The sequence below is a fragment of the Miscanthus floridulus genome, chromosome 3 (genome assembly GCF_019320115.1).
Source record: "Miscanthus floridulus cultivar M001 chromosome 3, ASM1932011v1, whole genome shotgun sequence".
Lineage (NCBI taxonomy): Eukaryota > Viridiplantae > Streptophyta > Magnoliopsida > Poales > Poaceae > Miscanthus > Miscanthus floridulus.
Genome location: NC_089582.1, coordinates 65,548,137 through 65,571,902, shown reverse-complemented (window position 1 = coordinate 65,571,902; position 23,766 = coordinate 65,548,137). Strand labels below are relative to the sequence as shown.

General features: G+C 42.3%; 3 protein-coding genes across 5 annotated transcripts; 1 reads left to right on the top strand and 2 right to left on the bottom strand.

The window, feature by feature from the left end:
- The first annotated feature begins 3,966 nt into the window (after window positions 1-3,966).
- Window positions 3,967-5,764, top strand: LOC136545891 (uncharacterized). Its single transcript, XM_066537866.1, has one exon. The coding sequence runs from the start codon at window positions 4,100-4,102 to the stop codon at window positions 5,471-5,473; it is 1,374 nt and encodes a 457-aa protein (XP_066393963.1). The 5' UTR covers window positions 3,967-4,099; the 3' UTR covers window positions 5,474-5,764.
- A 2,100-nt stretch (window positions 5,765-7,864) lies between these two features.
- On the bottom strand, window positions 7,865-10,601 carry LOC136545890 (protein SOSEKI 3-like). 3 transcript variants are annotated; one of them, XM_066537864.1, is made up of 6 exons: window positions 10,454-10,601; window positions 10,068-10,369; window positions 9,853-10,001; window positions 8,684-9,701; window positions 8,167-8,430; window positions 7,865-8,063 (listed from the first exon to the last, which is right to left on the bottom strand). In XM_066537864.1, the coding sequence occupies exons 2-6, from the start codon at window positions 10,322-10,324 to the stop codon at window positions 7,985-7,987; spliced, it is 1,767 nt and encodes a 588-aa protein (XP_066393961.1). In that variant the 5' UTR covers window positions 10,325-10,369; window positions 10,454-10,601; the 3' UTR covers window positions 7,865-7,984. The 3 variants fall into 3 exon arrangements, with proteins under 3 accessions (XP_066393961.1, XP_066393960.1, XP_066393962.1); XM_066537863.1 differs by having other exon boundaries at window positions 10,068-10,601; XM_066537865.1 differs by lacking the exon at window positions 7,865-8,063 and having other exon boundaries at window positions 8,172-8,299; window positions 10,068-10,601.
- A 3,764-nt stretch (window positions 10,602-14,365) lies between these two features.
- On the bottom strand, window positions 14,366-15,526 carry LOC136543838 (uncharacterized). The gene is made up of 3 exons (XM_066536178.1): window positions 15,142-15,526; window positions 14,914-15,055; window positions 14,366-14,558 (listed from the first exon to the last, which is right to left on the bottom strand). Exons 1-3 carry the CDS (start codon window positions 15,524-15,526, stop codon window positions 14,366-14,368), a joined length of 720 nt encoding a protein of 239 aa, XP_066392275.1.
- Between the last annotated feature and the right edge of the window lie 8,240 nt (window positions 15,527-23,766).

The window sequence follows — 23,766 nt, the reverse complement described above, 5'->3', positions numbered from 1 at the left end:
TTAATCTTTGTTTCCGCTGTAACTCTGATCATATGTTTATTTTTCGCTGCAAGATAAAACTTGTGAACTTGAAATGTATAAAGTTGTTTACATGTAAACCGTTTTAATCCCGCTGTTGCATTCAACTTGTTTAAATACTCTAATGTTATAATAAAGTGATGTAAGAAATGGTTAAGAATGTTGTAAGTTTTATTCTCTTATTTATGATCCTGACGGAAAAATGTGGATTTTTGAGTCCCCCTTGGGGCATGCTCGACGGAACTACACGATTTAGTGCACTCTCTTAGGTACTTAGTGTCTAATGAAAGACAAGTACTCTTGAGAGGGCATTAGACTAGGCGGTTCTGCCATATATACACTTGCACCACGCTTCTGAAACAATTGCAACATATGTGACATGTGCAACATCCCCCGATCTACTTTGCAACATCCATATGAAACAAATGTAACATACATCTAAAACGCACGAAATAATTGAAAAACATACATATGCAACAAAGGGAAGGGGAAGGTTGCGCCGGTCGATTCCGGCTGTCGGGGGTCGGCGGCGACGGCTAGTGACGGCTGCTTCGGAGCCTAGCCATCGCCGGTGGTGGCGACGAGGACTGTTGTGACGGCGTGGGGGCGCCTTCGCCCGCGGTCTCTATTCCGCGGTGCTCGCTACGATACTGGTGTTAGTGGTCGACACGGGCACGGGGAACGACGAGGACTGTGCGGTCTGCCTCGCGGAGCTCGTGCCCGGGGACAAGGCTCTCGTGCTGTCGAGATGCGGCCGTGCGTCTTGAAACCGCTAGAAATACTCTTATTAATTATGTTTTTTTCCTTTTTTTACTAGCATTTGTGGGCCGTGCCGGCACGCTTGATGTTTGTTAGAGTAGGAGGTGATGGACCTGAAACTAAAAGCCACACACCGCTGCTTTCGAAGGAGGGTTAACCTGAACTGAGTCTGCACGAGCAACATTTATTGGTTCCGAGCCTGAACCGTAGGCGGTAACCGAACAGGTACCAGGAACGACCAGACCAAGTAACCACGCACGTTTGATCCGTTCCTGGGTGCAGAAAGGAGAGTAAATTTCAGAACAAGGATGCCATCATTTTCAGAAACTGCCTAACATAGGCATGATTAAAACTTCAGAAAAGCAGAATGCAGACTTGACTGAATAGTATTGGTAGTTTGGTACATGATGGATTGAAGTGTGGCTTCGATGTAATTCTGCAAGAACTGCGACCTGAACTCGTTGTCATAGCTGTTTCCACATGACGGGTCAGGCCGATCGGCAGCTCCTGATTTTTTTTGAACAAGGGGCATGCACAAGATGACTACTATACTTCATGATGCGCATCTGCTGCAAAATGTTGTTCATTTCTTCTGAGATAAATTCAAGACAGAATTCTGGCCAAGTTACCATTTTCATGAATCAAGACTGCTGGGTTCTTGTATTTCACTCGGCGATGCTTTAGCAATTTCTTCAGAGCCCAGGGTTTCGTTGTCTTAAAATCAATTGTCAACTTGATCGGGAACTGGTTGCCTGACATCAGGAGTCGTACAGAAAAGCTCAGCTCATCCATGGCTCCTACTGTACTTTGAAGCATTGTAAAAGTATAAAAACTCTTAGGGCCCTTACTGTCATATTTCACAGCTGCATCACCCACGTAATCTCAGTTTCTGTTTCAGCCGCTTAAGATCAGCTCTCACATGGACGGCAATGTAGTGGTTAACTCCAACAAAATCTAATGACCCCTTTAGGGCCCATTCGTTTCCCCCGAATCACTGTCAGGAACAGTTCCCGACCGGAATCGTTAGTTTATTTGTATAAGATTTCATCAGCTGAAATAAATCCCGGTGTCAAACTGCCCCAAACAAACGAGCCCTTACTTTTTTTCCCTTCTTCAGTGAAAGATGGCAGGCTTGATCCGATGCGTCAGTGGAGGGTAGTACCACTATAGGATGCATGAACCTGGAACATAAACAGACGTTTTACATGTAGTTACACAGTAAGTTGTCTGCGTGATACCTGAGAATAAAGTGGAACTAACCGTCCAATGTGGAATTCCTTCATATCCTTTCAGCTACTATTTCATCATCCGGAGTCTGTGTTGCGGACTCAAACCACCAACCAAGCAAGGTGAATCCAATTCGTCCTCCTTGCTCAGCCTGGTCAGCAAGCAAAATATACAGCAAAACATCATGTCTGTGAGAATGACTCGTCTAGCAATGTCAGTTTTGCTTTGAAAAGAGATGGCAACATATTAAACCTGGTACTTCTCTCCATACAAGGACACTGCTGAGGCGTGTGCAAGCAGGAGGTGGTGACTGGTGTGCTGCTATGTAGTTCTATGGTGGAGTTGCCACTGCTGCAAGGGAAGCTGAATGGCAATGAGCACCTCTGGTGGCAAAATTCCTTCGTCATATCCACCAACCATTTCAATGTTAGGTTCATTGACAGTGCTCCAGTACTTCACCTTGTTGCCAAAGTTCTTAATGCACACATATGTATATGCAGTGGAGTCCTCTCTACATAAAGCCACAAAATGCAAAAGTAAATGACCCTTCATCTCTTTGTAGATGTGGTTGCAGTAGGGTTAAGGGTTAGGAGGTACTGACAGGTACATGAATTTATGACTAATCATCCCATTGTATTCATCTTAAACTGCCCGAGAAAAATCAAAATGATATATCGTTACTCCCTCCATCCTAAAATAGATGATGCTTTTTACTTTTAGAGATCATGTTTGACCATTTATCTTATTCAGTTTTCTTTTGCAAATAATAAAAATAAATAAGTTATTATTGTTAAAATATCTCTAATGATAAAAATAAGTCATAACAAAGTAAATAATATTTATACAAAAATTTTGAATAAGATGAATAATCAAACAAGATGTCCAAATGTAAAAACCGTCATGTATTTTGGATGGAGTACATGAGGTTGTATTCCTACGTTAAGAGAAAAAAAAAGATGCATCACACATATTTGGACAGTTGGAGACTCAAGTACCAAATCAGATTGAAAAAAAATCAAAGAAAAGATTAGTAATAATCCGGATATCTAAAATTGGTAACCTCAACATCCACAGCTTTGTTCAAGCTAAACTACCGAGCACGAAAGTCAGGAGCAATAATTCAGATTCTAGATTGAAGCTACTGTCTGCGTCCACCTAACAGATGAACAATAACGAATTCACATACATCTATCTAGATCAACACTACATGAATCATAACCATACAACCAAAGCGTGCACATTCACGAGGAACAAGCAAATCAAGCCGGGAAAAGAAGCGTGCACATTCACCCTGGAAGGCACTGTGGATGGTTGCCTGTCCTCTTGTGCATCGCTATGCGACGTCAATCTGAAGGAACTATGGTAAAATCCTTGGCCTCCTGCCCCATGCGACGTCGCATGAGGTAACAGGGCTTCTTCTCTATAGACCGCCGCAGCCGCCGCTAGGGTTAGGGGAAGGAGAGAGGAGTGGAACGAGATTAGAGTGAAATGTCGATCAATCACGGTTAAGAACTCTACGTCTCGGTGTCTTCATCCATGAGAAGGATAAATATTTTCGCTGGCTGATCTCACGTGTCAAGGGTCAAGGCTAGGGATGAAAACGGTACGGATATTTTCCGACCGTATTCGAAACCGAATTCGTTTAGAGGGGTTGAGATCTGTCCGTATCCGAGTCCGGATATCCAACATCCGATACCGTATCCGTATCCGAATACTCAAATCGCATATTTATGATGTCGATATCCAATCGTATCCTATCCGATATAGTTAATACTATTCGTATTCAAATCTGAATCCGGATAGAAATATAAAAATAAATATAATATTGATATCTGTCCGTATCCGATCCGTTTTCATCCGAGTTCAAGGCTGATAAACCGTGAAAAGCCATTCATCCGAGTTCAAGGCTGATAAACCGTGAAAAGCCAACCAAATATGGACGGAATGCAAAATCTCGTCTGTCCAGCGTCGGGCTCATCGCCCAATTGCCCCACCACCCGTCCTCGTCTGTCCTAACCTAACGCTACCTAGAGAAAGCGAAATCTCGTCTCGCCGCCGTTGGGCTCATCGCCGTCGCGGTGCGTGGGTGACAGCGATGGATCCGAGCCGCCCTCTGCTTCGGCGCGGCGCCTTCCTCTCCTCTTCCGTCCACGCTGCAACCGCCCTCCTCCTAGTCGTCGTCCTCCTCGTCACGCTCCTCCGCCTCCCCCTCTCCACCTCCCCACACGTCGCCGACACCCTCACCGACCAGAAGCCTCAGGAGCAGACCTGCGATCCTACCTCCCCGCTCGACTGCGCCGACCCGCGCCTGTTCCATCTCATGATGCGCAGCGCCATCGAAGCCTTCCCGGCCGTCCATTTTGCTCGCTTCGGCCGCCCCGTCTCCGGTGATCCCCCATCCTCCTCTTGCGACATGGCCTGGCGCGCCCGCTCAGACTCCGATTCCCCCTCCAAGGCCACTACCAAGGACTACCGCCGCTTCGCCATCGCCCGCGACCCCCACACATGCGCCTATTCCGTCCTCTCAATCGGCGATTACCATTCCGGCCCCAACGCTCGCAAGCCCCGCCGCGGCGCCACTAATGCCACCATCGCCACTCCGCCACCGCCTGCGCTCTCCCGCTCTCAGTTCATCCAGGGCGCGTACCTCGCTTACCTCGGCGGCGGCGACCGCTGCAAGCCCATGCCACACTACCTGCGCAGCCTCCTCTGCGCCCTCGCCGAGGCTCGCTACCTAAACCGCACCCTCATCCTCGATCTCACACTCTGCCTCGCTGCCTCCTATGCCGCCCCCGGGACGGGGGGAATGCCTGAGGAAGGCAAGCGCCTTGCCTTCTACATCGACATTGAGCACCTACAATCCCAGGTCCCCATCATTGAGGAGAGACAGTTCTGGGCGGACTGGGACAGTTGGGGCGTGCAGGGCCAACTCCAGGCACGCCTCATTGAGGACACCAGGCTTGCACCTATAAAGTCCTCCAAGGTGAGGGACACCCTCATTGTCAGGAAATTCGGAGACGTCGAGCCAGGGAACTACTGGTACAATGTCTGTGAGGGTGAGGCAAAGCATTTGCTAGGCCCATCGCGCTCGGTGATGCGCTGGGCACCAAGCTTGATGCACATTGTTGATGATATCATCTCAAGGATGCAACCAGCCTTTGATTCGGTCCATATGAATGCCAAGGGTGAGGACCTCAGACAGAGGGTTGAGGAAGTTCTTGGTGGAGGGCGGCAGGTGTATGTTGCGGGGGAGGGGGTCAACAGTGCATTGCTGGAGTCACTTAAGGCAAAGCGCATTATACATTATCTGGATGAATTTGAGGACCTGTGGTGGACAGACAGTAAGTGGTTCTTGGAGATGAAGAGGCTCAATGGCGGTGTTCCTGTGGAGTTTGATGGGTACATGCGTGAGGTTGTTGATAGAGAGGTCTTCCTCAAGGGGAAGAAGATGGTGGAGGTGCTCCGGTGATTTGTTTTCTTCTCTCACCTAGATAATTGGTTGTTTGTTGATACATCCTAGAGAAATTGTTGAAAAGCACAAGCGTGCTTTTGTCAAGCTAGTCTTGTAAACCTCACTATATCTGAATTTAGTTCTCAGACTCATCTGTATGGGATTTATTTTGGTAGCCACTATCACTTCTGTGGAAATTTTGGTAACCATCAATATATGTATAGTTTTGTGCTTCTGATAGCACCGGTTCCATTTAATTTACCAGTTTCTTAACACTGGTTGCTGCTCAGTTATGTAAGAAGGATTTGTAATGTTTATTTTGCTATTTAATTCATTTCATAATCTCTATCCTTTCCTAGGGGTTTTCCACTACACTTAGACATATGGTTATCATTTTTGTTTTATTTGCATGGGTGTTTTGGCTGCTGGGCATCTCTGTCGTTGAGCTTTGAGTGATGCACCAGCAGAAGTGCAGTTCTGAATCCTGTTTCTGAGAACAAAATCCTGTTATGTATATGAAATAAGGATCCCTGTGTGAGCATTTGCTTGCTAGCTAAAGTTATATGCCTTCCTTACACTCCTTCAAAATATAATGACTTATGAGTTTATCGTAAAATCAAACTATTCTAGTTTTGACCAAATCTATAGAGAAGTGTATTAACATCGATCACATCAAAACAGTCAAATATGAAAATCTATTTCATAATGGACCTATTTGTACATTGTGCTTTTTGGAATTGTAATATTATTGTTTGTTTCTATAAACTTTGTTAAGCTTAAGGTAGTTTGACTTAGGTCAAACTCAAAAGTCCATGTACTTTGGGGTGGAGGGAGTATTACTTAAGTGCTGGAAACTGAAATATTTCATTTGGACAATCTGGAGTTGATCCACTTGGGGTGGAGGGAGCATTGCTTAAGTTCATGCAAAGATTTCGCTGTTTGATTTACCATCAACCCGACACTGATAACTGATAAGCTAAGAAACAGAAAGATCTGCTGTGATGTCTCAGTACTAAACTACTTGCATGCATTTCATTCTATGGAACATTCTCTGACCATGAATTTCTTTCCATGTGCCTTTCAGGTATAAGGTATGTTACATTATGACTTGCATATTTCGTGTTTACCACTATTAGTTGCCTACCTCCTCGAGTAAATACGGTAGGGTATGGGCAACTATGGTTGAGCATGTGTATTCCAGCGGCTATATGCTAGTTTGTTTTGATATAGAGTTATAGACATAACTTTGCAATCGATAGGCAGCTTCTGTTAGACACTGCTAAATGTCTTATAACAGACCCTTCTTTTATGTGTATAGTTTTGCTTGATGACACAAAGTATTGCTTGAAAATTGAGCTTCTACTAAACTTACTCACCATACAATAACTGTTGCAGAAATGGGTTTCTGTGGATTTTGCTGAGGTATGCTTCAAAGAGTTTGGTAATTGAGTGTAACACTCAATACTGTTTGGTGATCACTGAACCTGCCTATGGGCTACTCATCTGTCTTGTTTGGACCAGCCAGGGTTTACCATGGAAGAACGGAAACTGCAGCACTGGGGATTCTGGAAGGGAGCTTGGCAGTCATAACACTACAGTAATGTAGAAGCAGTTTGTTGTATGAAGAAACATGCCAGGTCAATGGTGGATTTTTGTGGGACCATGCACTCTCAGTTCGTTCAAGAATGATGAATCAATCAGAAATTTGTGATGGTAGAAAAATTGACTGAAAAAAAACCAGGCACTTGATGAAAAGCCATTAATAAAAGGTGAGATGGAGGAATTGGAAACAAGATGGAAAAATATTTACTACTTGACAGCGGTACACAGCAGATCTGGATACAAACAGGAACCAATGAGCAGGTACAATAAGTAAAGCACAACTGAAGAATGAAAGCGCTTGCATGTACAAGTACCAGAGGATGAGATGGAGGAATTGCAGCACATGCAAACTACTACTAGTAATTTGTAATATCAATGGACCGTAACCTGCATAATAGTATCAATGACTCAAACCTAACAGCAGCGCAATCAATTGTGTGCATAATTTCTGCTCCTGTACAGTACAGCCTCGGGGGAAATTTGCTGCCCCATAGGGCTTTATTGGTGTTGGCAAGGTACTCAATCCTGTTTCTGGCAAAAAAGGAGGGCGTAGTAATAGTTTCCAGGTCATGAGCTTCCTCAGTGATGGACGTTTATGTCAGGCTGTTCTGCATGGCAGTTGACAATGCTTCTGACTGCTTTGCTTAGCCGTATTGGAAGAGGAAACTCTTACAGCAGCACGAGAATGAAGGGAAAACTGAATCACTGCTATTACTGCTGCGGTGTCAGTGCCAGTGTAAACAGTTTTCCTGATATCATAACACAGTATTTTGGTGACAATAGACATTGATCACAACGGTACAGAAATTGACATCTTATTATTATCTTGGCCAGAGATCCAATACAATTGCACGCTTCTAAGTTCTAACAACTGCTGAACTATCAAGAACGAAAAAATAGAGGGGAAACATGAGGATGCTGCCTCTGTTACACTGCTTTGGCACTAATATAAGTTTCTTTGACAAAGGGTGCACACTGGATTATGACACGAGCTCCAGACGCAAGCCTGCGATGATTAAAATAAGGTTAGCTCCTTACACTAAGGGAAAGCAGAGAAAAATATATATTGGTTTCCTGAACAAACTGCAATCCATGAAAGTATTACTCACCTTTCTTCAATCTTGATCACTTTCTCCCTTTCGTCACGGAATGATACTACTCTTGAAGGTCGTGATGATGGATCGATCTTCTTTTTGCTCGTACTTCTTGACAATGTCTTGGATTCTTGTTCACCACCTACATCTGTGGTTATGGTTATCAATGTCCCACTTGTGGGTTGCTGAAATGGTGCCACCCTGATTTTTTCTGGGGTAAGTTTACTTCTGTCCTCCAAATTATCCAAATTTGCTATGGAGACTTCTTTCTCAGAAACACTGCAACATGTACCTTCTACGTTTACATTCTATGTAGATGAACTGTAGGCAGAAAGCTAATTTTGTACAGAGAGATCATGTTGAAGGAGACAGGCATTGAGATTGTGATGGGCATGATGGAATTTGTTTGTTTATAAGACAATCAGCTAGTGAAGTAGAAGAATGGGCATAAGTTTCTCACTTGCATCAGATTGAGCTAGTTGTTCATGAGAAAGGATAGTGAAGAACAGGAAAAAGGAAGTAGAAAAGTTACCTGTTATGGTCACAATATGAGGAGGGCCTACCAATGGTGGACATCACTTTGCCTGACTCACACCTGTTATCTGCGGTTTCAAGCAGTCTCCCTCTGCAATGGCCACAGTCTCTTGAGTCTGAAACTCCCCCGGCTCCATCAGCATTTCTAGGACGCATGATGAGCGTGCCAAGGGGAGACAAGACTGGAGATGAAGGCAGGAACTCAACATGTTGGGTCAAGTACTGGGGCTTGTGCGTTGTTCGCATGAGACCGCAGGCAGGGAAATGCTGCCTTGCAGACATGGTCGTCCCACAAGCCACGAGTCGTATCAGCAGGTTGGCAGGGTTCAGCTTTGTGGCCAATGACTGTACTGCTTCCCTGTCGTTGTCCTCTTCTAGGATCCTCTTAGCAGTGGCACCCCTTCTGCCAAGAGCCTCAGCCCTTATCAGGGACTCCAAGGTCCCATTCCTACCACTTCTGCTAGAGGAGAAAGATCCTGCATTTCCTGGTTGCTTGTCCTTGGTAGGTATGGTTTCCTTGGCTGGTGTGCTATCAGTACTGCAACTAGTGTCCTTGTGAAGCTCCCTCCCTGTTGATGTTCCTTGGGTCTGTGTGGCCAAGTCTTGTGCTGCTGCGATGACAGAGCTGCACCCTGGCATCCTCTGCTTGTTGTGAAGCGTAAGGCTAGATGGAGTGGGAGAGCTTGCGCCACCTGAGGATCCTTTTGTTGTTGGCTTATTAGGAGAGGAGTGGCTGCCTGAACAGCTTGAACGTGCTGATGCTGTCTCCTCATCTCCATCCCCAATGGTGCAACAAGATGATGGTGATATTGATGATAGTGCTGGCTGTGACCCTTGGTGCAGAGCTAGAGGTGGTGCTTCATCCTCAACGTCGACCTTAACCATGGGAGGAGATGATGATGATGAATTAGCAGTCCAGCCTTCTTGCGAATGAGTTGGTGACTCTTCATCAGGATTCGGCTTGACACATGGGACCTTTTGAATAATGGTTGTGTCAACATTCGGCTGGTCATGATCTGAAGCAAGAGAAAACAATATGGAGGCATGCAATAAGCAAGTAAATCCAATAATTTGTTAGTCAAGAAGATCAGCTTGGCCATACATGCTGACTAACTGAGAGGTGGCAATTGGCCACAATGCAGAGCATATATTATGTATATAACATACCTTTTAGTGGTGGTGCAGCTACAACTATAGGTGGTGTTGAGTGGCGGAGGGGCAAGAGGGATCCCTTGAGGACATACTCGCTTTCCTGGGCGGGGAGCAGCATATCATCCTCCATCACATCATGCCACACGAATCCGGTCTTGTACCTCCTGAATTGTATTGCATATGTCAGTTGCCAGAAGCAAGGAAGCAAATGATCTGGATGGTTAAGTTACCTTTTGCAGGACCAGGAATACATGGTGGCCATGCCCTTCCCTCGCAATGCGTCCAGCCGGTAGATCACATCTCTGAGGTAGAGGGCTTGATTTGGGGAGGCGAGCTGCATCTCCATCATGTGTGGGTGCTCCAGGTGCCGTCCGCTGCGGCACAGGTAGTACACCACTGTCACAGGCACAACACCTTGACCTGGGCTGCTGCAGCGCCTCCTTGGTGCCATTCCCTCCATCTTTGCCACTTCCTCCTCGGATGACATGGTGGCTTCTCTGCGGTTCCCTCTATACTGGCTGATCCCAAGCAGCTTGGAAGCAAGCGCTCCGCGTAGTTGCAGAAACAGAATGGTGCTAGCTATCTGCAGCAGCGAATGGCAATGAAGCTTCCTTACCTTGTGTTTCAAAGAAGCAAGTGGTGGTGAAGAAGCTAGCAAAGCGATGCGATTGACAGGAGGGTGTGGAGGCCTGGGGCTGATACTTATGTATGTAAGCACGTTGTTGCCTGCCCTTTTTTACCCCTGCTTCATAGAGGTGGTTTCGATTTTTTGCATGCTGCAGCAAGATGAGAGGCTTCGCTTCGCTTGTAGGAGTTTGCTTGTATGAGCAGCAGCAGCCAGAAGGAGGCATGCATACGGGTGAGCTAGCTGCTGCAGTGCTGGTTGCTACCAGCACTCACATGGATCTCACTGGCGTTACTGCCTACTGGCCTGTCCTTACAGGCATACAGCCCAGGTACGAGAAAGTAATAACGAGAGCAGGGCTATAGGAGTATAGTACACTAGTACAGTACAGTTGGGTTGGTTGGGAGGCCATACACTAGTACTTACTGGGTGTTGCAGCAGGTTTAATACCAGTAGTAGACACTAGACAGTAGTTTACTCCATCCATCCTGGCATCCTCCGTGCAGTGAGTCCAGCTGCTTTTCTTGAGCTTCCCTGCCTTTGCATCTCTTCCTCGCGCCTCGCTTTATTTCTTTCCTACCTTTTGCCTCACTGCTCACATGATATGAGACGCAGTGTAGTATAATATCAATGGTGCCATCTTATTCTCGTATCTTTTTTATAGGAGGATAAGAAAAGAAAGGGGTTGCCACCTTGCTACATCCCAATTAATGGTAATGGAGGCCCTCTTCTTGCGATTTGATTCCCCTGTCATGCAGTCGTCCCAAACTGACACGAGCACACATTCTTGCTGTAAGAGACACGCCCGCAGTTACCTACGTGGTGCTGGAAGAAGAGCTGTTGGTGCCAGAGCAACCAGAAGCTGCTCTGTCTCTGCAGGCTGCATCTTGATATTGGCGGCTGGCATCAGATTCAGATGAGCATTATCTGTGTCGTTGTAGAGAACTTGGTGGTTGCGCGAGGCATATATGCATGCATGCCGTGCAAGCAAGCGAGACAGACAGTCGTACGTATGATGTTCGGTGTAGCTGCCTGCAGGTAAGGCGGTCGTGCGGCAAATGTAAAAGGGGCAATTGCGTCGAGTCCGTGATGTACGAGGATTGCACCTAGCTAGCCAGCTAGATAGGTACGGACGTTTTGCTTGATTGCTTTCCTTTCATTTCACGTATCCTCTCCTTTTTCCATGCATTCCTTTTTTTTAATGATTTTCCCCAAGCATTAGTGCATTACTAATCTTCTGCTCCTCACGCACCTCTTTCACTCTTTGAGCCTTGGTGGACCGGCCTAGTCTGGGCTGGTCGATGGGTTGCTATTGTTGTAAAATATAGGCACTCTATCCTAAAGATAGGAGAAGTAAGAATCTTAATCCTAGTTCGTTTGCATGTGGACTCTTATCGAACTCTTGACATTGGCAGGATTATATATACGTAGAAGTTCGATGTTATAATTACATATATTCAAGAGGAATATAGAATAGTCTTCTATCTTATGTCTATTTGTTCTTCTACTTTTATCTACTGTGTTTATCATGAGAGACGGAGAGGGGAAGGTCGTAACCGTTAGCAATATATTTTATAGAACGTTATCAGCACGACAAGCTCTATGTCAACATCGTTGAAGCCGCCGCCGATCTTCGACGCCGACGCTCGCGTCGACGTACCACCTCGACTACTTCGACGACGTCGACATCTCGACGTTGTTAGCGAAACGGATCTGCTACCTTTACCTGTTACTGATCTGCACTACATCAATATACATCGTCAATGTTAAGTAGGCAGTTTTATGACAATACCAAACGCCCTACGCGGTATGTTTCTATTAACCACTTCTCTACACGGCACGTGACGTAGATCAAATTAACATCCTATGCTAGGTATGAAATAACCGTATCTCGCATATTATGTTTGTCCCTGTAATCGAGCTGGACAATCGTTTTTTTTTGCCGCCGTACATGCAGTACGCATAGATTTGTACAAGAAGTACAAACGGACATGTAGTAAGTACGTGAATGTAATTTTGCATCTACATGAGTTGAATCTAGGGTTAAAAAAAAAGAAAGAAAAGCACCAAGGCTGAGTACATGCATGGTCATGTGGTATTGCTCACGTTTGAAGCCATGCAAACGTCAGAAACTTATTGGCCAGCCCGAGTAGCTATTGCGCTTGCACGCGCAGGACCCCGTAGTCAGGTCCGCGGCCTGCACGACACCGGGCGAATCACTGCAAGCCACCGTGCCTCCCCAAAGCAGCCCGCACGCTGCTAGATGCTAGCCGGCCTCGCCCGCATGCACGAATTGCATACTGCATGGAGCCGGTGCCATCCGCCGGCACGCCACCTGATCGCTGCTCCACGCGGCTCATATGCCAACCTCGATGTATGTAGCCTTGCGGCCAGCACGCCGTCTGATCTGTTGATCCCACGGGTCACGGACATTGCCTGCAGCACATACGGCTACTTGAAGTTGATAAGGCACATCGTGCCACATGAGGACGCTGCTACACGGCCTCTGCATGCCGCCACAATCAGCTTTGAAGAACGCTCGACCTTGGCCTAGACGCTATTCGTACGTGGAAGTCACTCACCAGCCGTTGGGCCTCATCTATGGCCCGCATGCCGTCGTTACCATCTATGATCTCAGCTTGCACGATGAGATCCATGTTTCTATCCACGCACGGCCCGGAGCGAATCTTGCCGGCAAGCCTTGCAGCTTGCACACCGTAGCTAATGGTCCGCATGCCATCGGCTGGGATGTCGCCACACCTTACAGCCAGCATGTCGACGTTGTTGGTTCAGAATTTTCAGTTTTTACAGTAGTTTTCTGAATAATATAAACCCTAGACCTGTATTTTCTTATACCTGCATGTATAAGAGTTTGTATACGACATTAAATTTACAGTTTAATTGTTGTTTTGCCTAGCTTTAAATTTTTTTTGAATCAAATAGTAGATTAATTATGAAAATTTTCTACACTTCAAATTTAGTTCTGAAAAATGCTAGGGCAATGTCATTATGAATTACTCCCTTCGTCAAAAAAAAATGCAATCCTCCTTGTCTAGGTTCAAAGCTAGGATTGCGTTTTTTTGGATGGATGGACTATATGCCATGTAATTGTAAGAATAAAATCTAGAATGATTTTAGAAACATGATATAAGGTATATGGGCTCTCTAAATTTTACAGACCTTAGACTTATCATCTTTGAGAGGCTTATTTGTTTTTCCTAGCATAATGAATTTTTGGGATGAACGAATGCTTGGTCCTAATTCTGAAAATTTGCATATACCATAATCCTGAAAAAAGATTGGATGCTTCCAAAGAAAAAAATCGCGGGCTATCAAATTTAGCGTGAAGCTGTTCTGGGCGCTATTGACGCTATTGCGGGCGCTATAGCGCCGCTATAGCTCCGCTATAGCGGCAGCTAAATGCAGTAGCGCCAGCTGCCTGTACACGCTATAGCGATGCTATTTACACGCTATAGCGCGCTATTTTTTTACAAACACAAGAAACATGATATTCTGAATATCTGATAACAGCCAACATAATCCCATGAGTTTTCATACACACAAACAACCATAAAGGCATCAACTCATAACATAGGTAGTAACTATTAAATCCTGAACTCATGATAAAGTAATAAGCTAATAAGTTCACAGCAAATAGCCATAAAGGCATCAAGTCATCCACATTCACAGCAAACAGGCAGAGCAAAAGAGCAATGGTCGTTCAGCCTCAGAATCAGAACTAGATAGCATATCATTGTCATCTTCTCCATCAGAAGATGAGGGAGATGACTCCTCGTCCTCAACTGTAGGGATCAACCCCTTTCTCTTCTTGCTCCTAGCTCTCTTAGTTTTCGCTTGTCCTTGTGGTGCAACTCCTTGTGATGATGCTCCAGTTTCTCCTTCCTATTCTGGATCTCCTTCTGTTGGCTCAATGCCAGCGATCCACTCATTGTCTTCATCTTCTAAAGCATCAAGAATAGGTTTCTCAATGGGATCTTTATCCTTGTTGTCCTTCTTTTGCCTCAGTTTTGAGTTGAACTTGACAAACACAATATCCCTCATTCTGTCATGAAGGAGCCTGTCTCTTTGTGTGGACCTGCATAGGTTTGATTTCATTATTTCAATTCAATAAAACAAGAGGATTGAAGAATTGCAGAAATGAACCCAAAAAATAGTAAGTCAGATTCATACTTGTTCATATGAACTCCAGCATCTCTCACAAGCTGATGAACTGCATGTCAAACTTAGAATTCTCGCAGCTAACTTTCTGAGGTTTGGTGCACTACTTCCATGATTCAGCCACCACTTAGCTAAATTACAAAAAACAGAGGACAATGTAACATATTAGGTACCAAGGCCAAGAGAAAACTCAAAAGTTTTCTATTTTAAATTAATAAATTTTCAATTTTTCATACCTAGATCAAAATTCAAAATTGATATTTTTGCACTGCCTTTTAGCAATTTCTTTGCTAAAGGATCCTTCAGCATTCTGAAACAATTGAAGCTCTTCAATAATCTTGTCCTGAGTGTCTTCATTTGGAACAAGCTTCGTAATGCAAGTTATTACACCATCTCTAAATGATTCATTCTCCTCTATAGCCAATTTGTTTTGATAATAATAGAAAGGGTTCAAGTAGTAACCAACCCTATGTAAAGGTGTCTTCAGCTTACTGTCCCACCTTTTGTCAATGATGTGAAAAACTTCCTCAAACTTGTTTCTGTCATTGTTAAACCTCCTAGAGATCTCATTCTTAGCCTCTTGTAGACTCCCATACATGAACCCATTGCTGGCACATCACTGTCCATTCTCCTCAACACATTAGCTAATGGCTCAAAGTAATTAACAGTAGTCTCAACTCCTTTCCAGAAAGTTTCAGACCTCACAATCTTGTTTGCTTTCTTCCCTTTGATACTATTTAGGTAGCCTAGTTCATTGAGCTCATCTTCCCTAAAAAGCCTCTGCAATTGCTTCTTGTTTTCTAGCAAGCTATTCAAGTTGAGATAAGCTGTAGCAAACCTTGTAACACCACACCTCACCAAATCTCTAGAAAGAAACTTCCTCATGAGGCTCAAAACTCTAGTATGGGCATACAGAAAAACAGTCAAGCACTTTGCTTTGCTAATTGTTGCTGCAACTCTTGGCATCTTTCCTATATCTTCCAGCATTAGATCAATGGTATGGGCAGCACAACCATTCCAGAAAATAGAGGGGTGCTTTGCCTTCAATAAACTTGATGCTGCCTAATTGGGTCTTGCATTGTCGGTCACAACTTGAACTACATTTTGCACCCCTATTTCCTCAATACATCTATCAACCAGTTCAAAAATGTATCTGCCATCTTTCTTCACAGCTGAGCAATCCACTGAATCAAGAAAACAAACACCATATGCACTATGAACTACCAAATTCATCACACCTCTACCTCTATTGTCTGTCCAAGCATCTGTCATAACTGTGCATCCATTTAGCTCCCAAGACTCTTGGTGAGACTTCAATGACTCCTGCACTTTTCTCTTCCTTTTTTGTAAGAATTTCCCACTCATCTCATATGGAGTTGGCCCTCTCAAGTTCCTGCCAAAGTCTCCAATAGCCTCAAGCATAAGATCAAAGCTAGGAAGTGTAATAGTGTTGTGTGGGATACCTGCTTCATAAAAAAATTGGCAGATGTACTCACATGCTCTGTCCCTTTTCTCTTCCCTTTTTTTAGTTGACAGCTTGGATTGAACCTTATCAGCAACTACATATTTGCCCTTCCTTGCAGCCACTATTTCTTCTGGTGTTAGTTTACAGAACTTATCCATCAGACCACCTAAAGAAGCACCTTTGCCTGTCACCTTCTTCAACACAATAACTGAATTGCTGCCATCTGCATCACTGTGTTCCTCTCCTTCAGAATGGCTCAAATTGACTTCAGCTCTATCCTCTTCTGTCTCCCTATTCTTCCTTTGCTTGTTATCCAACTTCTTTGACAACAACTTAATCATTTCTTCTTCCACATCAGACGGAACTTTAATACACTTTGCAACACCACATTTAGGAACTTTACCAAGGTGGTATTTGATTCTAGTTATTCCACCATGATAGGTTGTCACAGTAGTTGCACTTGAGAGAATTTTTCTTGTTCACATCTGGCATTGTGCAGTGCTTCCAAGCTGGGTCAGATGGTTCAGCAACAGTATCATTTGATTGCTGGCCTGTGGATGCAGTGCTAGATAAGCCTACAAAGTAGATAGTACATACACACAGGTCCCAATCACTAACTAATATGAAATTAAAATCAAACCACTACCCCCATTGGCTAGAAATTAGAATTCTAGAAATCAAATCTTATCTCAATGTCTCATAGTCATATACTACTCTCTACTCATAATCTCATATTCAAAGAAGACCAACATATCTATGGCATTGTGGAGAAGAATAGGGGAGAAGAACTTGCCTATTGTTGGTGCAGTGGCAGCAGGACTTCAAGTGCTTTCGCTTGGGTCAGACATTGTTGGGCGTTGGCGGCCTGCAGCTGCAGCAACTGTAGCCTGTTCCAGCAACTACAGGAGCTCGTTAGCGGCCTCAAGTGAGGTACCTCCCCTGGCCGCCGCGGTCGCCTAGCCGATTCCGTCGCCCAACCTCCCATCCGTGCCGCTGCGGTCGCCCAGCTCAGCCGGCGCCGTCGACAAGCCGCCGCCATTGCCCAGCCGCTGCCGTCGCCCAGCCTCCCGCCCGTCACGCCGCCGCCGCTGGAATCGAGTGGCACGCACGCACGCACTAGGTTTCCAGGCAAAAAACGACTCTGCTAATGTATGTCTCCCCTATTCGGGCCATTAGTGTGCCAAATTCGACCGAGCCGCGCTTCAGTTTTGGGCCAGCCAGCAAACCAGGCAATAGCGGGCATTTAGCAGCGCTATGGCGCTAAAGCAGTTTAGCGGCGCGATAGCACGCTATAGCGGCAATAGCGCACATAGCACAAAAATGAACAATATCGTCGCGGCAAGTGCTGTGGGCCGCTATAGCGGCGCTATTGTGGCAAAATAGCGCGCTATTTTTTTCGTTGGATGCTTCTAAGAATATTTTGTATAACCATCCACTATCTTTTTGCACCTTGCTACTTGTTTACATGTAATAAACCTATACGCACATGATGATTCCAGTTATAATGATATATTGTATATGCATACCTTCATGAAGGAGGAATATCGTGGACTTCCCTAAATAGTAGAATTATTTGTTATGGTCATTATTAAATCCATGTAAAATATTTTGCTACCATTGAAGTGTAGTGAATTCAGGATATATATTTCCTGATTATTCTCTAGAATGAGTATATGGCCGAGAGAAATAACAATGCATTATGGGACTCACTACATGAGAAGATTGAGGTATAATGCTGATCTATAAACAACAGCTTGAAGCTATGTATTGAATGTCTAGAAGACAAGATGTTAAATAAGATTTATCAATATATATTTTTGAAGAAATATCTCTTATGTATAGAATATCAAAGAGCAATGTAATGCATGAAGTATTTAAATTTATTATTAGATATTACTCAAATAGAAGTTAAGTTAGAATTTTTAGACAGCTCTATGAACCGGGTATGACTTGCATATGTTACACTCCTAGAAGGATCATGATTACATATCACCACTATGAAACAAAGCATGCATGAAGCTGCTAAATGTCAAGCATAGAAGCTAAGACATGTAAGAATAAATAAGAATTTTTAATTTTTCTCTAGAAGAACTTAAATCATGTGCTTACAGACTTATTTTGTCTTTAAAATTACTATCTAGAAATATTAGTAGTAGCGGTGGTGCATTAAGTTTTGATTCCCATTGAATTAAGTGGTTCTCATATACACATAGAAGAGTTAATGATTTATTTATTAGCTTGAAGACTAATATGAAGCATTTAATATTCTTAGTTGTAATTTTTACTTGAAGTAATATGTGTTAACTTCTCATGGAATAAATTATATTTATATGTTTCATATATAAACAATTGCCTATTTTTGCCTATCTAAATAAGTTTTGCATTAATTTTATCCATAGAGAAGCCTCAGTTAACCATGAAGGTTGCAGTTCTTTGTGCACTACTACCATGTAGGTAGAGCGAAAACTGAATTTTCTAGAAGCACATGAACAATTGGACTATACTGACATATTAACTGATCTTGGAAGGATCAATTTAGCCAATAAATTGTATAATCCTAAAACTAAGTATTTAATACTTTAACCCAAAAACTAGAAGTTTATGTCCTACCCTGAATATGTTGTTGTACATTGAATGTATGAATTTCATACCACAACCAATGAATACTAGAAGTATGATTGGATTCTATGAAACATTGGGAATGAATACCCATAGATGATGCATGAAGCATATTACTACTTGAAGTAATTATGGCATGAGGGAGAGGAATTTTTGATAAAGGCATAATAAATTATGGGTAATATATATTTAATAGGCATAGCCTTCCTAAATCTATCTTTAAGTGCATGTATCAGGACTTGAAGTCCTAACCGCGTCTCTTCCAGCAAAGTTAATTTTCTCTACAATTGCACCGATTGCAAACAAACTTGTAGCTTTGTATTTTGTTGTTATCCATTACGTTGGATTGAATACCAACATTCCACATTACACGTGAATGTGTATTACTATGTTGTGCTCTCATTGAGCTGCAACTATCTCCACTCCTACATCAATATTAGCATAGAAGCTATATTCGTAGCTTGTAGCTACTAATTTTTTCCCTTGTAATCGAATTGGTTAGCTAGTATGTTATGCCAAAATAGTTTTTTTTGAAGTAATAAATATGTTGCTTTTTAATGTATTGCATGCATAAGCAATATGATTGGTCTAAGGCCAAGCAGCCTAAGATCAGGAGGAGTGAGTTAATATGAAATTAGCTCAAAGGAGACTAACTCAATTGATGTGATGAATAATTGTGGAATTAAGGTGGTGGATAACACACTTATGATGATTTAGGATTTATGAAGAAAAGGCATTTGGAGAATTTTGCTTTAATGGCAATTAGAAAGTCTAGAAGAAATTCCATGTGAGTTTGAATATTGCGTATTCTATACTTTTGCAGTATATGGTCCATTTTTTTATGTATGAGTAATTGGATCGATGAAAAGATCTAAACAATACCTAGAGGGGGAGATTGAATAGGCATATCTAAAAATTTTACACAAACTTAAAGTCAAATGTCAGCAACTGTCGAAAGTCCCGATAGTTTGAGTTGGAAGTTCCGACGCAAATAGCTAGGAGTTCCGACTCTGATGTGGATTATACTACAAGTGCTAAAATGAACTTTGAGTGTGAGATTTCTTACAACCCCACTTCCAAGTGGTTAGGTAGACACGTAGAGTCACTCCCTTGACGCCGAAATGCTTCCACTCCGTAGATCGAGTCCAAACCCTAAGAGAAGCTTTGGGGAGAAGAGAAACAACCAAGAATGAATATGATAGCACAAATCACAATAACAAAAAGCATGCAGGACACAGATTTATCCTGAAGTTTGGCAATCCCACAAAGGAGCTCCTACGTCCTCGTTGTTGAGGTGACCACAAAGGTTGAAGTCTCTTCCACCTCCTTGCCTCTCTCAAGGAAACAACAAAGGTCACTTGAGTTTTCCACTAAGAAATCAAGGATAATACAAACTTCCCAAGGCTCTTCCACAATATGGAAGTCTTGGGCGACGCCCAGCCAGCTAGGGGCAAATCCCCAAGAGTAATAGACGCAAATCTAGCTAGCTTGACAAAGAAATCAAGTGCTCAAGCTTGCCAAGATGTTTCTCTCACTCAATCCACTCTCCTTTCACTCAAATCCCTAAGGAATCAAAGTTGGGAGCAAAGGGAAGAGGAGAGAGGAGCCTTGAATGCTTGGGAGGAGTTTTGGACAGAGTTAGGTCGCAATGAATGAGTGGGTCGCGGTTAGAAGAGAGGAGAGAGCTATTTATACTGATAGGCAAATCTAACCATTCAGATCTACGTCGGAAGTTCCGACATAGATCGCTGGAACTTCCAGCTCTAAGTAAAAACACTGTTCACTAGTGCAGACTGCTAGGCTGGCTCGGCCGGAGTCAGAACTCCCAGTGGCTGCTGGGACTTCCGGCTCACGTCAGGACTTCCGATGGTCAGCTGAGCCTGGCGACTAAGTCCAAGAGCACTGGGACTACCGACGGGAGTCGAGACTTCTGACTGCTAGGACTTCCGGCTTGCGCCGGGACTTCCAACTATCAAAAGTCCACAACAAGAATCTAGGTGTTCGTGAGGTGATTTAGTGTCTCTCTTTTGATTTTATTTTTATGCTTGAGCACTCTATCTTTCTCAGACCACCTAAACTTGCATCCCTCTTTATAGTACGACATACCTAAACCCAAAACAAAATATAAAAGCTTTGAAGAGCGTTTTGAGTTCGTCCGCCTTTTTTAACTTCAAGAATTGAGGGATACCATTTCATCTTAGATCAACTCTTTAATACTTTCATGGGACTAAAGCTGCAATATATCTCAGTAAGATCTCATTAGTCTCTAATTTGGATGTCATCAATACATCAAAACCCACAAGGGGGCAAATGCACTTTCAATCTCCCTTTTTTGGCTAAACAATAAAGAAGCTAGACAATGAAATAGTTTTATAAACTATGATACGTGCAAATCAGGGGGAGAACATCCCTAAGTTTGTTGGAATGTTGAACATTCTTAAGTTCACTTTATGTATTCTAGCTCACTGCATTTAATGAATAAATACCCCTATGTATAAATATGTCAGTGAATATTTCTCATAAAACTCCATCATAGCATACATGAATGGGCCTCGACTTGTAGTTGGAGATACATGAATTTGAATTATTTTAAGCCCATGATAGGGGATTTCTTTTGAAATATGCTAGAAGATCTAATATTGGCATTAGGGGGAGAGAGAAAGCCTATTTTGAATGTCAAATATTATTTCCATAGAAGGAAAATGATCTTAAGAGAAAAAAAACATTTCTTAAAGCTTGAAACAGGAATAGTATCATGCACTAAATCAAACAATAGTTTGATTAATGCTCTTGTGAAGCATGAAGTAGAGCATATGCCAGATATTTTTTAAAAATGAGAGGAGTAACTTAAAGTTACAAACCCAAAGTTGTGTTTACTAGTAGTAAACTAATATTGTATACTATCAAGCTAAAATCTATGGGGACGCCTATGGGTTCTAGTTTAGTGTATACTTGTTAAATAAAATATGAATAAACTCCTCCATTCTCATGAAGAGAACACCTCATGAAGAAGGTTAAGCACCTCATGAAGAGGATCATCATGAAGATGAAATCCAACACACTAAGCGCACGCATCATAGTGTTGGGTACGTAGAACAATAAATTATCTCTTGTTTGGGAAATGACAAAGAGAGAATAATCTCACATTATGAGAATATTAGGAGAAAATAATAGTTGTCGACAATGCTACCTCTATAATTGCAAATGTTTCTCTTATGAGAACCCAGATCTAGAAAACAAAGTCCATGGCAAAGTCGTCTGTAGCGATTATATCGGGTCAATGAAGAAAGCAATTGAGGTTGAATCTCCTACTAAGAAGAAATAAATGTTCTGCTATATCTCTGGCAAATAAAATGAATGAATATGGAGTATGCAGTTAATAAGTGGATTATGAAGATCCACATAGTTCCCGAAGAATATAAATCGTAACATATGAAAATTAAATCTCATACCAAGTATTAAGAAGTCTAAGGTATAATATATTCCTAAATGAATATTAAAGTCTCAAGAAGAGCATGGTCCTAGAAGGAATAGTCGTAGAATGACTTTATAGTAAATAACACTATCTCATTATGTATATCACATAATAATCTCTCATGTAGTAGAGAATATATCTCATAAAAGAAAAATATTATTCACTAAGAATGAGAACATCCTTGAAGGATTTAATTCATGAAGGATTTATCAGTTGATTCTTGAAAAAACACCATTAATCCCTAAAGTGAATGTAGACCTGAGAAAGAAAATGAGAAATCCTATATACCATGAAGGTGTCATACAAACACTCAGAAAGTGTATATTGTAAAGCTAGCAATGAAGTTTTGATATCCTCTAAATACCATAGAAGGTATGAGAATAATGGTGATTTTGACAATTGAATTATCCCCTAAATGCCAAATGCAAGACTAGATTTATTATTTAGTGATACAATCAAAATCCTAAAGATTTATAGAAAATATAATTTGAAAATTCACTAAGGAAGAATTAGAAGTATTCAAACTCTAGTATAAGATTTGATGCAGTATCTAGAAGATATTGAATAATGTAACTTATTTACTCCCATAATCCTCTAAAAGGTTCATTACCCTAAAGGATAAATTTTATTTGTTTTGCACAACTAATAAGTGGTTATTTATGCATGAAGCATATTGCTCTTGTTTACTCATATTATAATTCATTGAAGAATGGTAAGCCAACATTTTAAAAGATATAGAATTATGGTACTGCATACCATTATTAAGCACACATTTATGAAAAGTGTTGATTGAAAATTGAAGTTCAAAGAAAGGGTTTATGAGGGGGAGCAATTTGAGTAAATCTACCTTGAAGGTAATTAAAACCACTGGAACTACAAAGGTCAAGTAGATCATATTTGCTAAAACATTGAAATTTATGCATAGATCATGAAGATATATTTCTATTTATGAAGAACAGAAGATCCTGATGAATACATGATCAAGAAGGTTAAATGTTGTACTCTTTTTTCCTACATGAGTTTTTACTTGAAGGCTTCTCACGCAAGGTTTTTAATGAGACATGTGCAATGCAATTAACGAATGTGATGTACTCTTTTCTCCAAGAATCTTTTTCCCCACTGGATTTTTGTATGGAGTTTTTAATGAGGCATGTGCATATTGTGATAATCGCCTAAGGGGGAGTGTTGTAAAATATACAGACTCTATCCTAGAAGGAAAGGAGAAGGAGGATTCCTAATCCTAGTCCATTTGTATGTGGGCTCTTACCGAACTCTTAGACCTTGACAGGACTATATATACGTGGGAGCTCTATGTTGTAATTACATATATTTAAGAGGAATATAGAATAGTCTCCCTATCTTATATATATTTGTTCTTCTACTTTTATCTACTGTGTTGATCATGAGAGACGGAGAGGCGAAGGTCGTAACCGTTAGCAACATGTTTTATAACAGTTATAAGTGACAGACCGACTCGTCCTCGACTTGTTTCAAGAGTTTATTTATAAATATAAGAGCCTGTTCAGCAACTCCTGAATTATATAATCTAGGTGGTAGAAAAATATG

What these genes read in the sequence shown, in the direction of transcription:
- LOC136545891 (XM_066537866.1), top strand. Translation starts at nt 4,100, where the DNA reads ATGGATCCGAGCCGCCCTCTGCTTCGGCGCGGCGCCTTCCTCTCCTCT.
- LOC136543838 (XM_066536178.1), bottom strand. Translation starts at nt 15,526, where the DNA reads ATGAGGAAGTTTCTTTCTAGAGATTTGGTGAGGTGTGGTGTTACAAGG. An exon ending in TTTCACATCATTGACAAAAG is followed by an intron (nt 15,056 to 15,141) that starts GTGGGACAGTAA and finishes AATTGGCTATAG; the next exon opens with AGGAGAATGAATCATTTAGA. An exon ending in AGCAAAGAAATTGCTAAAAG is followed by an intron (nt 14,559 to 14,913) that starts GCAGTGCAAAAA and finishes AAACCTATGCAG; the next exon opens with GTCCACACAAAGAGACAGGC.
- LOC136545890 (XM_066537863.1), bottom strand. Translation starts at nt 10,324, where the DNA reads ATGTCATCCGAGGAGGAAGTGGCAAAGATGGAGGGAATGGCACCAAGG. An exon ending in TCATATTGTGACCATAACAG is followed by an intron (nt 8,431 to 8,683) that starts GTAACTTTTCTA and finishes TACATGTTGCAG; the next exon opens with TGTTTCTGAGAAAGAAGTCT. An exon ending in GTGATCAAGATTGAAGAAAG is followed by an intron (nt 8,064 to 8,166) that starts GTGAGTAATACT and finishes TAATCATCGCAG; the next exon opens with GCTTGCGTCTGGAGCTCGTG.